At 55.3% G+C, this 15,361-nt stretch overlaps 1 protein-coding gene across 3 annotated transcripts; it reads left to right on the top strand.

Moving 5' to 3' along the window:
* The first annotated feature begins 3,355 nt into the window (after window positions 1–3,355).
* PRRT4 (proline rich transmembrane protein 4) lies at window positions 3,356–13,632 on the top strand. Of its 3 annotated transcripts, XM_077857239.1 has the most exons (5): window positions 3,356–3,513; window positions 4,745–5,468; window positions 5,554–5,658; window positions 6,011–6,130; window positions 11,249–13,632. In XM_077857239.1, the coding sequence occupies exons 2-5, from the start codon at window positions 4,817–4,819 to the stop codon at window positions 13,072–13,074; spliced, it is 2,703 nt and encodes a 900-aa protein (XP_077713365.1). In that variant the 5' UTR covers window positions 3,356–3,513; window positions 4,745–4,816; the 3' UTR covers window positions 13,075–13,632. The 3 variants fall into 3 exon arrangements, with proteins under 3 accessions (XP_077713365.1, XP_077713366.1, XP_077713364.1); XM_077857240.1 differs by lacking the exon at window positions 3,356–3,513 and having other exon boundaries at window positions 3,611–5,468; window positions 12,510–13,632; XM_077857238.1 differs by lacking the exon at window positions 3,356–3,513 and having other exon boundaries at window positions 3,611–5,468.
* The last annotated feature ends 1,729 nt before the right edge of the window (window positions 13,633–15,361 follow it).

The following is a 15,361-nucleotide window of genomic DNA, read 5'->3' as shown; positions in this document are numbered from 1 at the left end:
TGTTCTGTAAAATTTCCTCAAATTAATTCAGTGAGGATTTCTTTCTTTCTTTTTCTTTTCTTTCTTCCTTCCTTTCTTTCTTTTCTTTGGTTCTTTCTTTCTTATTGGAGCTTCTTTTAATTTAGTGTTGAACTCATGCAGCTGTCCTCAAATGTTTTTTATCTTTTGTCTTCTATATTTTGTTAGTATGGTTGCTTTATTTCCTAGGGGATTTAATCAGCTTTATCTTCCCATCTTTCTATTGATGTTTTGTTTCTGCTGTCATGATTTTATTTTTCAAGACATTAATTCTTGCTGTTGCTATGTTCTGGTTGTCCCTTTGTATAGCATCTTGCTCTTGTTTTATGGATGCACTGTCTTATCTCTCTAATATTAACAATGCCCCCCCCTTTTTTTAAACACTTGCTTCTCTCTCTGTATAAACTGTTTCCTGCAAGTGACTTTTCTTATTGTTTGTTTTCTCAATTTGCGTTGAAAATTTCCTGGATGTCTGGTAATCTTTGGCCATGATTAAGGTTGTGGAGGGTGAGAGGGCTAGTCAAAAACCCTGAGCCAATTCACAGGCTGTGTTCACCACCGTAGGGTGATCTAGTTGGGTTGTTTGGAAGGAAACCTCTATGTCAGTATCTTTAGGTCTTTCCTCGGGCTAGTGAAATACCCCAGTGTAGAGTCTTCCAGTTTCCTGCCTAAAGGGCAAAGGTCCTACTCCTAGCTCTTTGGGAGCCCAACAGTACGAGAAGGCTAGGGGCCTCTGGTCACTTAATCTCCTGGTTTCCAGTATTTTCAGTATGGCATCTCGGTTCACAACGGCGTTCAAAGCTTCTCCAATCCATATACCCTCTATCTTACCTTCCTTCAGAGAAAATCTTCCAGACCCTGGCTGGGATAGGCGAGGGACTTGAAGCCCACTGGCTTGGAGTTAGGGAAGGTCCAGGGATCTAACTGCTTTTCATCCTGGCCCTTACTTTAGCAAACCTATTCCACAGCTCCAGAGGGACCTTAGCTTGCCAGTTTCTGTGTCTTCTGAGAACCTTGCAATGTAAATCAAATTGGCTCTCCATTTTCCCCACTGCCAGCTGAGATGTCTTTTTCCTCAGGGCTGATAAGTCAGTAACCACATGGCTGTCTGCCATCCTGCTTCAAAAATTCTGTGGCTGTTGTCTGTTTTCCTGTTCTTTCCATCCCTGAGGATTTATCTCGTGATTTAAAAATCTCTTTATTGAAGTTTTAGTGGGGTTTTGGGAGGGACTGAAATTAGATATATGCATTTAATCACCATCTTAACCCAGAACCCTAACTTCCCTTTTCAATATATTTTTAAAAATATAATTCCTGGGAATAACCCTACTTGGTCATGGAAGATTGCTGTTTTAATGTACTGGGGTATGTTTATTTCTGTCTTTCCATTTAGAAGTCTTTAAGTGAACACGATTAGCAGGAAATGAACCTTTCTATGAGGAGGATTCAAGGGAAATGTCTCTAGCAGGATAACTTTTACTAAGTATATGAGAGAAAACCAGTGGCTGGATCCCAGTATGTAGCCTTCAGGAAGCCCCTAAAGGATTTGGGGGAATTCCCTACTGGAAGAGGGATCCTATAGTAATCCCAGAGGGTGCATCCAGGGAATGCCCTTTGCAATGTTTTGTTTAGGGACCCAGAATAAAACCAGACTTCATCATTGACATTCCATGGAGAGGAAGTCATTTGGTTGCCTGGTTGAAGGAATTCTGTGATTAAAAAAAAAAAAAAAAGCGGTGAGTCCTAGACACCTTTCTGAAGCACAACTCATTGCCCACATGGAGCCCAGAATTATTATTATTATTATTATTATTATTATTATTATTATTATTATTATTATTATTTTGTTATTCACTTAGCTGATATTCACTGAGCGCCTACCCAGGGCATCTCTTTATGACTCTGTGAGCTCTCTGACTGAGACAGAACTTGCCCTCAGTAACTCAATGAGCAGCACCCCCCAACCTTAGAACTCAGCAAGAGAGGGGGAAATGGAAAGGGGGCCAGAGTCACATCCAAGGCCATAACGCAGTGACAGTAATTTTTCTCTCTGTGGCTTGTGATGAAAGAGTAAGTGAGGATATTCCTAAAGTATTTAGCACAATGCTTGGCATACAATAGGATGTCTGATTTTGAGGGACAGCTTTATGTGGTACAGGGAATCTCCTGTTTTATGTTTTCCTGATACTTTTAAATACTAGCATTTTTGGAGGAACAGTTGAAGGGATTTAGAGACTGAAGATGACACAAACGAGCTGGAACTACTTAAATCAGTCACCAGGACACCCTAACAGGGTCCATAAAGTATCCACAGTGACCACCCTGCTCGTTTGTCATCTTTAACACTGGGTTAGCCTTGGCCTGGGCTCTCTTATATCCTTGAAGCTGCACACTCTTTGATTTCGCTGTTCTCTTCTCCTCTGTCATTGGAAACGCCTTATAATCCACCTCTCACAGGCAGCTTAGGCTCACCATTCATTCTTCCTGGCAGACATTTCTGAAACTCTGAGTATTTCTGAGAGATCAGTTTTAGCCAAAAAAAAAAAAAAAGTTACGCACCAATTGGCATTCTGCAGTTCACCTGTCCAGTGTTGCAGGCACTCCCGTGTAGCAGTACAACTGCTGAAAGCCACCCGGGTGTGGAGAGGGCAGCGGATAGAGTACAGTCTCTGCCAAGCTGCGGAATCTGGGTAATGGGCACATTCGATACTTTTCTGAGCCTTAATTTACCTACCTATGAAATGGGGACACCCACAGCTTGCGGTGAGGATGGACGAGACATTACACTTCCACTCACGGCTTAATGAGCGCAGGGGTGGTTCTTGCCTGGGGTGCGGTCCCGGGGCAGGCTGCCGTGGGCGCGGGCGTGTGTGTGCACGCGTGTGCGCGCGCGGGGCTCCGGCCCGCGGCCGAGTGTTCCCGGGCAGCAGGGCGCGCGGCTGCGTGCGGTGGGCCGCCAGGGGGGAGCGCGGCCGTCGGCGCGGGGTGGACGAGCGCGTCGGGGCGCCGGGCACAGAGGCGGGGGCGCTGGGCGCTGCGGTGCGCGCCCGCCTGGCGGCCCGGGCGGGGCGGGGGCGGGGCGGGGAGCGGGCGGGCGGGCGGGAGGGGCGCGCGCGAGGGAGGGAGGCGGGCGGGCGGAGGGCGGGCGGGCGCGCGGTCAGAGCGCGGCTGCCGCGGAGCCCGGCGCGGGCGGCTCTGCCGGGGAGCGGGGCTCGCAGCCAGGAGGCGGCGCCGCGGGGAGGGAGCGCGGGGCGGCGAGCCGGGCCGGGCGGGCCGCGGGGCACAGCGCTGCGGGCCGCGGGCCGGGCCACACCGGGGGCAGCGTGGCGGCGTGGCCGCGGTCGCCGGGACGTGCCGAGGGGCGTCGGGCGCGACCCAGAGGACCGGCGAGACTCGGCGCAGCGTGGTCCGGCTGGGCGCCTGGGCCGCCGCGACCTCGGGTCCTCGGGGGACTTGGCAGCGGAGCCCCGCCTGCGGGAGGGAGCGGAGGAGCAGGTCGGCGGGTCCGGGCCGGGGGAGAGCGCGAGCGAGAGCCGAGCCGGCGCCGGCGCCAGCGAGCGGGCGAGCGAGCCTTCGAGGGCTGGGAGGGTGGGTGTGTAGAGGGACGAAGGTGTGTGATGTCTGTACGGAGTGCGTGGATGTGTGCGTAGGGGTGTGTGTGCCTCTCTGTGTGACTGTATATACTGTGCGTGTCTGTGAGGGGCGTGTGTGTGTGCGCGTGTGTGGAGAGACAGGGAAGGTTGGGAGCTCATGGAGCTTGTGTCTGAACCCGAGTAAGGGAGGGCATTCGGCGGAATCGGGTGTGTGTGTGTGCGTGTACACGTGTGTGTGCAGGGTGAGTGGGTGAGTGTGTCACGGGAGCTAGGTGTGGCCATGTGTGTGATGTAAGGGTGCCGGGTGCACGTGTGTCCCTGGCTTACCCTCCCCTTCCCCACCAGATGTGTGTGCGTGGAGGGGGTGTTGGGGGGAAGGTCGGACTCCACTGCAGCAGCCCCTTGCCCGGCTTGCCTGCCTGGCCATCTTCCCCAGGAAGCCAGAGCCGGCCAAGCTGCCCCTCCCCCAAACACTTCTAGGGTTAAGGGAAAGGGAGCAGGCCAAGCCCCTGGAAAGAGGGGACAGGCTGAAGGGACCGCTTCTGCCAGACCAGGGCCCCCTGCTTCTCTGGCGGGAGCCTGGCTGCCTTCCCCAGCTCGCCAGATCATCCAGCCCTGGGCTTTGCCCCTCCCAGGGCCCCGTGTTCTCTGGGCTCTGAGCGAGAGACAGTGCCAACACCGTAGCTTAGGGCCCCAGGTGGGCGTGGGAGCAGGTTGAGACTCCTCTGTGAGGGTTTGCTTGTTCACAATTGTATTAGCAGAAGGGTGCTTGGCACATAGTAGGCCTCAATAAATATCTGATTTATTGGAGAGGAGAGAGGGAGGACCAGAGGACAGGAGAGAGGGAGGAAAGGGATCTGAGTCTGGGAATCAGCTATCAGGTGAGGATGAGGGCAGCTGGTTGCCATCAGAGCCCAGTCTGGTAGGGGAGCAGGGCTTTAGGGGGAGGGGAGGGAACCCACAGGAGAGAGATCTGTTCTGGGGCCTGAATGGAGGAAGTAGCTGGCAACTCTCCTTGGGCAGAGCTCTTTGCATCCTGCCCCCCACCACCTGCTTCTCTGTGACCAGCAGCCTCTCTCAGGGGGCATCTGGTCTCAGGCAGCCAGGGCTCATAGCGCCTCTCCTCTCTCCAGGACCTTCAAGCTCAAAAGGTGCTGAAGAACTGAGCCCCTGCCCATTGAGGCCACCCGAGGCCAGGTGGGGCCATGGCAGGGCATAGCTGTCTGGGGCTGGGGCTGTTCTGCTGGGTCCTGCTTGCTGTTCCAGTGGGGCCCCAGCCTGCCTCCTCCGTCACAGGTGTCCCTCTTACCACTCTGACCTCACCACCTCAGAGTGAGGCCTCTATGCTGTCTCTCAACCTGGGACTTAACTTCAAATTCCACCTTCGGGGACCTGCTGCTGCCTGGGCACTCCCTGTCACAGAGACCCAGCCGCTCTCTTCTGGGCCCAGCCGGGAGCCTGAGGAAGAGGTGGCCAGTGGGCTGAGGACTGATCCCTTTTGGGAACTGCTAGTGGGCTCCCTTGGGAACTCCCCTCCAGAGTGGGGATCTGCTGAAGGCAGCTCTACTCCCTGGACCTCCTCCCTGTCTCCAGAGTCCACATCCCCCATCTCTGGGCCCACTGACTGGCCCACTGCTCCCTATCAGCCCAGGATGGGCACCGTGACCTGGAACACTGCTCTGACAGCTACGGCACCTCCATCCAGTGCTCCCAGGCTCCGCCAGAGTGAGCTGGAGCTGAAGTTTGACATGGCGCTGAGAGCAGGTGCAGCCCCCACACTGGGGCATCGAACGCTGCCCCTGCTGCCCAGCCTGAGGGCCAGTCTGGCAGAGATTGCCGGGCGCCTGGGACCCTTTGGTGAGTACCCACCCCATCTGGAGGAGAGCCCCTGCTGCAAAGCCTGGCAGGTAGGAGGAAGCTTCAGCCTGGGCTCCTTTTGCAGGGTTCTTTGGCACTACTCTGTCCCCACTGCGGAACCTCTCAGGCCCAAGCCCCTTAGGCCCAACTCCATCCCCAAGCTCTGCCTCTCAGGTTTCAGATTCTCCAGGTGAGTGTTTATTTCATTGCAACCAACACTTAGGGAATACTTCTACGTGCCAGGCACTGTGCTTTGGGCCTAATCAGCAAACACCCCCCCCTTTTTTTGACTCTTTGTTGCTTCTCCTAGGGCCTGGGACACGGGCCACTGCTCCCGTAGGGGAAATGCCCTGTTTGCCATATGGAGTTTGGTTCGGTCCTAGTAGCTTACCTCCAAGGGTGCATGTGGCTACAATTCCTGTTTGGTATATACTGGCTCCCTTAGCATAAGCTCTGGGGGAAGGACAGTATTTTCTCCAAAGTCCCAGAAGCCAAGGCTGGCTGGTAGGATGGCACTTGAACCCTACATGCTCCCTTTGCAGGGTTCTTTGGCACCACTCTGTCCCCACCCCCCTTCCCCCTGGAGAGAAAGCTCCCAAGCTCAGGACCGTTGGACCCAGCTGCTTCCCTAAACTCTGCCACGATGGCAACAGCATCAGTAGGTAAGTGTCCAATTCACTTGAACATGACATTTATTTAGCACTTACTGCATGCTAGCCACTCATCTGCGTTCTGGGACTTTTTTATTTCAATGTCATCATAGTCATCATCACCATTCTCTCCTTCGTCACCATGGAGATATATATTAACGGTCTGAGAACCAGTGTTGCTGGGGATAGTCCCACACAGAGTTAAGTAATGGTCCTCTGGGAGTTTTGTCATCCCAGGCAGAGCAGGATGTAGACAGTTGTATCAGAGGCAGACAGATACAGGAGCTCCTTCATGGTTCCCACAGTCTCGGTACCAACTCCACCCTTCACGCCAGCCTGCCTGGCCTGCCTCTCCACCCCCTACTCCAACCTTGGGGCTCTCGCCTTTGCTGTGTGATATGACACGACATGTTGTCAACCTTAGCAGAGCTGGGCCCCTCATGGGAAGATGTGGAAGAGAAGACTGTGAGGAGACAGATGCCACCCTTATTCAAGGGAACACTTCAGAATATGCACATAGACAAGCTGGTGGTGCAGAGGAAAGAGCAGGGGCTCTGGAATCTTGAGACTTGGTTCAGAATCCCAGCTCACTTCCAAACTGGCTGGGTGACCTTGGGCAAGTTATTGAACCTCTCTGACCCTGAATTTTCTCATATATCTAGGGTTTAATGATAGCACCTATTTTGTTATTGTGAAGCTTCCAGATAACATAAGCTCTTGGCAAGAGGCTGGGCATGAAGTAGAAGTTTATTAAAGAGTAGCTGTTAATCGTGGTTTTTTTCCCTCCTGCATCCCAAATACACTTCCAGACCCTCCTGCTGGAGCACCACACCCTTGGCCCTGAGATGTGATGGACATCACAACCCACATGGCAGAGTCCACACTCAGGGAGAGGCTGTGGGAGGGGAGGCCCAGGGAACCATGGAGAGGGACCTCCAGGCCCAGCTTTAGTTCTGCAAAGCCTTTCCTGTTGCTGTGAATCCTCTCGGCCACTTCACAGTGGGAACCAGCTCCTCTAGCTTCTTCCAGTTCTAGACTTAAGACAGAACCTGACTCTGGCTCACTCCCCATCAGTTGCTGCACTCTTGGGCCTGTGGGGATTGGGGGGGGGGGGGCTGCTGATCCCTCCCCATCCAGCCTAGTGTGTAGCAGTGGCAGGGTCTGCTGTAGGGTGGGAGGGGGCAGGCTCTGTGGCCCCAGGGGAAGGATGTTGGCTGGCGGTCTGTCAGCCTGGGTGACAGTGCTGGCCAGGCAGGTTTAATGAGTCTGGACAGTATCAGAGGAAGCCCAGCTTGCTGCCCTACCTCCTCCCCCCTCTCACTGATGGTTGCAGGAACTCAGCCTCTTCCTGGTTATTTCTCTCAGATAAACCCAGGAGGGCCAGAGGCTTCTTGGTGAGGTCAAGGGCCTTGCTCAAGCCAGCAGCGTGTGTAGGGAGTAGTGTTAAGCACTTAAGGGACAAAGTGAGGCTCTGTGTGTCTCCTCTAGGGCCTTCCTAACCTAGGTGTGGTTAAGCTTTGATTCTAGGGCTTCTCTTCTCTTGCATTAGGTTCCCTTCACCTTGGACAGAACTAGTATTCAGCTGGTATACTCCAGGAGAAGTTGTGCAGGTTATTAACATATTGAAAGACTTTGAAACCAGTTGAGAAGTACCCACTGGCCTTCACCCCCTGAGCACTCCCCTCCACTCCCTGACCACCAGGGCTGATGTCTGTTCTGATTGGCTGCCATCTGTGGCATTTACAGTTGTTAAATATTTCGAATATCTGTTACCCTGACAAAGAGGATCAATCTTCCATGATCCTAGAGGTGGGGGTTGGGAGAGGAATGGGGCCAGGCAGCTGAATGGGCTATAACTTCTACTGGGAGAGTAGCTTCCCAGGCCTTTGATCTGGGCAGCTGGTAGATAATCAGGCCTGACTTTCCAGAAATCTAGCAGGCCCCTCTCCCTGACTCCTCCCCAGCCAGCTGTGACCTCACCAATTACTCACATTGACATCCTATCTCCTTTCTTGCCCCTGAGGTCAAGAGGGGCCACAGGCCCAGAGTGGGACCACCTTGTAAGAGAAGGCCGCTCAAGAGAGGGATCCTAGGAACTCACTATCATCTAGGCTCTTCTTGGGAAGACTGAGGACTCCTTCTGGGGAAGCCTCAAGTAGGGAGATGGGATGAGGTCAAGCGGATTCTTCCAAGGCAGAAGCTGGGTCTTCTCTGCCTGTTGCCACTCACAACATGGCCAGCCCTGAGTACACAGGGCATGCTTACCTCCCCCCAGAAAGCAATGCTCCTACTTCAGAACTGCCCCCTCCGAGACCTGAGTTGTGCCTGAGGTCTATACTTTGTCTATTTTCTGGTTTTAATTTTTTTTTTCTGGCTTAGAAATGTTAAAAATTTGCTCTAGTTGCCATAGTGCTTGGGGACAGAGGTGAGAGATAAGGTGTCTTGTGACCCTCAGGTAAGAAATGGAGCTGGAAGAAGGTAAGGTAGACCAGATCTCTGACAGCTGCAACTTGTCTGCTCAGTGAGCAAAGAGGAGGCTGTGAGGGGTGGCAGTCTGTCTGGCTCAGGCTGTGGAGCTCCTGGGCACGGTCCCATTGCCTTTCTGCAGAGCCCGCCAAAGTGGGGGAAAAGCCAAGCAAACTCATCCACTTTGCAGAAGTGGGTTGGGCAAGAGCATCTGAGGGGACAAAGGAATGAGGTTGATGGAGGGGGTACAAATATTTGATGCTGCTAATGTCAGATTGATACCCACTCCTGATCAACAAGCCATCCCAGCCAAATGATCCTTACTAAACTCATGACTGTGTGTCTTCATTAGGTGTTCAGGGGTGGTTAGTCCATCCAAATGATGTTTTTAAAATAGGGTTCACAAAGTGAAATAATGTGTTGATGTTCACTCATTTGACTAAGGATGTGCTAAGAGACAACAGACTTTTGTTGGTTAAATCAAGAACTAGTTTGAGGCCAGGAATAGTCACGCTCACATGAACACAAACTGATGATTGATGGGTGATAAACATTAGCTGATAATGATGATACCAACAACAATCACATATCGAATGCTTATTATGCACCAGGCTCTCTGAAGAGCTTTGGACACATCATCCATTTATCCTCCTAACAGCCTTATGCAGTAGGTACTCTTCCCATTTCAGACTTGAGGAATGTGATGGAACGGGGACCAGGGCACATGCTGCTGTTCGCAGTAGGCAGCAATCTGTGTATATTTAAATTTTTGGCTGCTCCCTCTCTGCTCTCCCCAGTTGTCTGATTTCTGTCTTCCCCCCCCTCTCTCTCCAGAGCCCCTTTCTGCCCCCCTCACTCCTTTTCCTTGTTCTTGGGATGGCTGTTTTGCACATTCCCAGTGTGAACTGGCACTGACTGGGCATGCACCTGGGGTCTTCCTGTATTGTACAGCTGAGGCAAGGTGGGAGCATGGCCAGGCGGTTGGGGCAGGAGTCTGCCTGTCAGGAGACCCTCCCTTCCTCATTGTACATCTGCCTCCTGTGCACCTCCGCATCCTCCCCAGGGTGTCTCCATCCTTCACCACCATCTTCCTCCCTCCATACTTGTTTGCAGCTGCAGTTCTGCTGAGCTTGCTAGGTGGAGTAGGGAGAGGTTCAGCCTGAAACATCTTCCTTTGCTGCCTGGCCAGGGGAAGAATCCTTGGATCTCTTTCTAGTTCTTTTCTGGCTCCAAGAAAGTAAATTAGGGATCTTGCTCCTCATCCTCTCTTCCTTGACTCCCTCCCACCCTTTTTAAAAAAGATTCATTTATTTATTTTCAAGAGAGAGGGAGAGAGAGGGAGCAAGCATGCATGGAGGAGGGGCAGAGGGAGAGACTGTCTTAAGCAGATTCCTCACTGAGCAAGAAGCTCAATCCCATGACCTCGAGATCATGACCCAAGCCAAAACCAAGAGTCAGGCACCCAGCCGACTGAGCCACACCAAGTGCCCTTTGACTTTACTTTCCCCGAGGGATGTGAGGGAGGTGTTGGAGCACAGAATGGGGCCCGGGGGGCCTAAGTTAGCAAATCCTAGAGCACTCGAGGGGCTCACTCACTAAGATGGCATCTTATCCCACTATGCTCTCCCCAGTGGTTCCTTCCTGGGAATTCAAGGGTAGCCTTGAGACCCAGGGGAGTCCATACCAATGTCACCTTCTGTACAGTGAATTGAGAACTAAAGGGGCATGCACCTTAAGAGCCTTAGACAAATGACTGAGTGACTGAGTCAGCATGGGGACCGCGGCCATGGGAAGCTAAAGTCTGGGGGTGTGGCAGACAGGAAGGCCGGTGAATAGGAAAGATTGTGTTCTCCTCAGATGCTGGGGTCAGGAGTGTCTTACCTCTACCCCCACTGCATGTATGCACATGTATGCAGAGGGGCTTTACCTAAAGAGACAGGGGGCAAGGGGTAGCAGATGAAAAAGGGCAGGGGAAGCTTCTCCTAGCACCAAGGTGGGAGTTGGGAGTCAGGGTTACAGAATAAGAGATAAGCAAACTAGCATTATGAAAAAGGTCTGGAACCATGAGAAGTGTCTCAGACCAATGCTCAGAGCTGGATTCTAGTGGCAGCTCTGCCAACTTGTGACCTTGGACAAGTCACTTTGTCTCTCTGTAGAGCCTCAGTGTTTTCACTAGGAAAATAAGGGGATTCATTTACGCAACGAGTATCTGCTCGGAGCCTCCTCTGAGCCAGGCACCATTTTAGGCGTGGAGATTCAGATGTGAGCAGAGCAAAAATCTTTGTTCTTAAGAAGCTTTCTTTCTGGTGGGAGGATTGAACTAGAGGGGCCTTCTCCAGTTCCTTCCAGTTGTAAAATTCGGTGGCCTCTTAAGAAAAAACCCTCTTCAGTAGAACCTCAGAGCGATGAAGGGAAATGAACAAAGCAGATAGCTGAGGGTGGGTCAGGGATGCCTCCAGGGATGAGAGCTGAAATTACTGAGGAGTTTGATGGAGTTTGAAGGCCGGCAGAAGGCAAGGGGCTGAGAGACCAGGTGAATCCCATATTTAAGACAAATGTGTCCTAGATGTTATGAAGACTCTGACTGGCATACAGGCTACTGACTGTAGGGAAGTCAAGGGGAGGGCTGCACAATTGCCTCACACAAACGTTCTTTGCCCACAGACCCCACCATCTCCACCTCTGGCCTAGATGAAGCCTCTCCTGCCAGCCTTGGGAAGCCTTCGGTGGAGCCAGAGTGCGGGCCAGGGTCCTGCAGCATTGCAGGACTGCCTGGAACCGAGGGGCAGCCTCCTGGGGCCCCGCTACCGCTCTTCTTCCTGACCCTGGAGGCCGACTGGGCGGAGGCCAGAGCTCGCTGGGGGCTCGCCTGGGAGGCCCACGTGTACGGGGTAGGCACGCTTTTCGGCCTGGTGGCCCTGCTGGCGCTGCTGGCCCTAGCCCTCCTGCCCTGGCGCTGCCCGCCCGGCGCCCCCTGCCTGGCGCTGCTGGACCTGCTCCTGCTCTCGGCCGGGACCACGCGGGCCTTCCCGCTCTTCTACGACGCCTACGGCCACCGCGACCGGCTGCCCCCGCTCGCCTGGCTGCTGCTGCAGGACCTGCCGCTGCCCTGCCTGGCCGCCGGCCTGGGCCTGGCCTGCCTGCTGCTGGCCCGCCCGCGCCCGCCGCGGTGTCCCGCCGGCCTGGCCGCGCTGCTGCTCCTGGGGCTGGGGCTGGCGGCCGCCGCCGCCGTGGGGAGCGCCGCCCACCGCCCGCTGCGGCCCCTGCGGCTGGCCTCCCGCGGGCTGCACGCCCTCCTCGCCGCCCTCCTCTCCGGGCTCCTGCTGGCGCTGTCCTGCTGGGGGGGCCGGCGGCGGCGGGCCGGGGCGCCCCTGGGAGGGTCTGGTTTCAAGGGCGCCACCCCCGTCCCGCAGGCGCGCAGCCCCTTCGCCCCGCGCGAGTCCTGGCGGCGCGCGGCCCGCACGGCCCCGGTGGCGGGCACTTTCGGGCTGCTGAGTGGAGCCCTGCAGGGCTACGAGGTGCTGCACGCCTTGGGCTATGGCGGCCAGCCTGGCCTGGAGGGACCCTGGCCCTGGTGGGCCTTCCAGCTAGGCCTGCGCTTGGGCGAGGTGGGCGTCGCGCTCCCGTTGGCGCTGCTGGGCCTCTACCCGGCGCTCAGCAGTCCCCGTGTGCCGCCGCGCTGCTGGGCCAAGCTCTTCCGCTTGTCCCCGGGCCACGCGGCCCCGCTGCTGCCCGGGGGCTGGGTCACCGGGCCTCCAGACAAGGAGCCCCTGGGTGGCGCCATCGCCCGTGGCGACGCGGAGCTGCTGCAGCTGTGCGCCCTGGCTGGGCCAGGCCCCGATCTCCTACTCCAGGGAGGCGGCTGCCGGGGCTTCGAAGGGGCGGCGGGAAACCCGGCCCCTTCTCCGGCCTCCTCCCCCTGCAGCGATTACACCGTGGACTTCCGCCCGCCCTCCCCAATCAACCTGCGGCGCAGCATTGAGGAGGCCCTCTGCAGCGAGGCCCTGCTCACGCCCGGCCTCTTCCAGGGCCCTGCCTTCGGGGAAGCCCTGCCTGGGCTCGGCCTCTACCGCACCACCTCGCTGGGGGCGAAGACGCGCGCTGGGCCCAGTGGGAGGTCTGAGGAGGCCCCTGGCTCCTCTGCGCCCCAGGAGCTCCCCTCTCCCGGGGCCTGGCCCGCAGGCAGCAGCGCCTCTTCTGGCTCACTGTGCGGACTTTCGCGGGACAGCTCGTCCATGCTGCTGTGCTCCAGCCCGGACAGGCCTCCACGCTGTCCACTGGTCTGCGTCCTCAGTCCACCCAGGCCCTCAGGGTGCAGCCCTAGCCTCCCGGGCTCAGGCTCCTACCAGGCTCTGTCCCCACCCTCCCGTGACTCCCCAGAGCCCACTCCTGAGCTGCAGGCCGCAGAGGCTTTGCTGCAGGAGCAGTTCCTGGACGCCTGCCGACAGATCGATGAGCTGAGTGTGGGCAGTGACACCATAGACCTGTGAAGAGGCAGCCCCCTGGCTGCCCCAGCCTATGCCCCCTCCTGACGCCTGCTCTGCCCGAGACCTGCACACTGTAACCCTTCCCCAATCCTGCCTGGCTCAGATACCTCCCCCTGCTTCCTTCCCCATCCAGGGGTCCCTGGGTGGGTGGGTCAGCAGCCAGGTTCTGTTGATTGGGAGTCAGTGCCACCTCCTCTGGAGCCCTGGGTGCGGATCCCTCAGCTGCAATGCTAGGCTGGCAGGGGTCCCACTTTCCTTGGCATTCACCAGCAATAAAGTTCCAAGGTGCTCCACTCCTGACCGCCACTCCCCATTCTGGTGCTGAGTGAGAGGGGCTGTCCTCAGAGGACCCTCAGACTGGCTTCAGTCCCCACACCCACCTCTGCCATGCCCAGGAATCCCATTACTGTGTGAGTGAGACTCCCTGTCCTCCACAGGGTCCTTCCCCATAGAAGGGTCCCCCATAGAAGGATCCATGGCCCATCGAGGAGACTCTACAGCAGTTGGGTGGGAGGTGAGCACTTTCAGAGTTAATTTATCAATAAAATATTTTCAGAGAAAGGTCTGATCTTCTTGGAAAGGTTTAGATGAGTTAACAATAGCAGCGGTTCCATCAAAACTGAAAGACAAGCAGTGTTTGGGTGGGATGGCTTCATCTTAGACTCCAGTGACCTTCACTCCTGACTGCACAAAGCCTTGTCCTACAGCTGGGATGAGCAAGGACCCTGGGAGTGACCCCTTGAAAACACTCTGACTCTCTGGGAAGTGGCTTGTCAGAGATGAAAGAGGCCCTGAGAAGTTAGGCGGGAATGCTATAGTCTTTGGTGGAAATGTCTGCATCCCTAGGAGCCTGGCCGCAGGCTGGGGTGGATAGCTGGCTAGGGATGAGTTAGTAGTAAAGTCCTTCATGGAAACATTGATACACGTGTCAAGGGCTTGATTGCTTTGAGCTGGGATCCCCAGCAATCTCCCTGCCATGTTCCCTGGAGGAATTCACAGAGGACACTATCTGCTCTACCTACCAACAGGGCCTTTTCAAAAGGTTGGACTTAACAACCCTCTTATCCTGCACTCATCTCCCATAGGTGTAGATCCTCCCTGAAGAAAGGCCCCATCCTACCCACCAAAGCAGAACTGACAGTGCAGAGACCCAGGCACACCAGGCACTCTGTAACCTCTCCCTCATCCAGAGCATTTGGCTCTGAGCTCTGTAGTATGCATTTATCACTTGGCTAAAATGCAGTAAGTTCAGAGTGGCACTAAAACAGGGTCATAGATGAGGTTTGAAAATGAAAATCTGGCAGTGCTCTGGCAGATGTCTTACACATCACAGGGAAACCTATAGGGGCATAACATACCAGGCTCAAAGTGGAAAAACAGGAGTAGGAGTGGTTTTGTCTCCGACTCTGCCGATCAGCTCCTGGGGATTTGAGAAGGGAGGCCGGGGAGTCAAGAGGAAAGCAGGCAGGGAGGCCGGGAGGGGTGGGCCCTCACCAGACCAGGCCCATGCGCCAGTGGGAGAATGAAAGCACCACTCTCCTTGCACCTGAAGATCTGTCTTGCCTGACAGGAATGTGCAGGGTCTCAGACCTCAGAAGGAGGAAGAGTCAGTGATGTTTGGGGAGAGTGAGGGTCATAGTAGGGAAGACCACGAGAAGCAGGTGGGACAGGCGCCGCTGAGGGATAGGATGAGAGTGGTTTTTGACTGTATCTCCTCCATCACCTGGCTCAGCTTGGCTCAGAAATTCTTGCTGCATCGTCACTCTGGGCTGAGGCCCAGAGAGCTGCCAGCCTCCTAATTACAGGCATTTCTCATTGGTGTCTTTGTGGCTGTAGCGTACCCAACATTGGAGCTGCTTTATACCATGGAAGGGGTGCTTGCTGCCTGGAAAAATTGCTCTTTTTTTTCCTCACCAAGCCTTCCATCTGCCTCTACTCACACCCAACTTCTTTTGGCCACCTCTTCCTCACTCTGATGCTTGCCAGCTGGCTCATTCATTCACTCTCCCCACCAGGGATCCTGGGGTTCATGCACACAGGCTCCAGCAGAGCAGTCCAAGCCCCACATACCCTGCCGAGTCAGTCTGTCGGTCGGTCTGTCTGTCTGTCATTCCTCCCCTCCCCATCCACAGACACCCATTCACAAACTCCTTTACTGTCTGGAAGCTGTGGATGGGGCTGACGAGATGGGGTTGGGGAGGTAGACTGCAGCTCAGTGTTCACCAGCTCCAGCACTTTGGTTTTCCTCAGCAAGAGCTACCTCAGCCCTTTGACTTTATAAAGAGGCTAA

Source organism: Canis aureus, chromosome 18, assembly GCF_053574225.1.
Source record: "Canis aureus isolate CA01 chromosome 18, VMU_Caureus_v.1.0, whole genome shotgun sequence".
Lineage (NCBI taxonomy): Eukaryota > Metazoa > Chordata > Mammalia > Carnivora > Canidae > Canis > Canis aureus.
Note: the sequence above shows the minus strand (reverse complement) of the source record. Positions and strands in the feature narration are given on the sequence as shown.

Coding starts and splice junctions, on each gene's coding strand:
- PRRT4 (XM_077857239.1), top strand. CDS start 4,817: ATGGCAGGGCATAGCTGTCTGGGGCTGGGGCTGTTCTGCTGGGTCCTG. Junction 5,469..5,553: donor CGGGCGCCTGGGACCCTTTG/GTGAGTACCCAC, acceptor CTCCTTTTGCAG/GGTTCTTTGGCACTACTCTG. Junction 6,131..11,248: donor GATGGCAACAGCATCAGTAG/GTAAGTGTCCAA, acceptor CTTTGCCCACAG/ACCCCACCATCTCCACCTCT.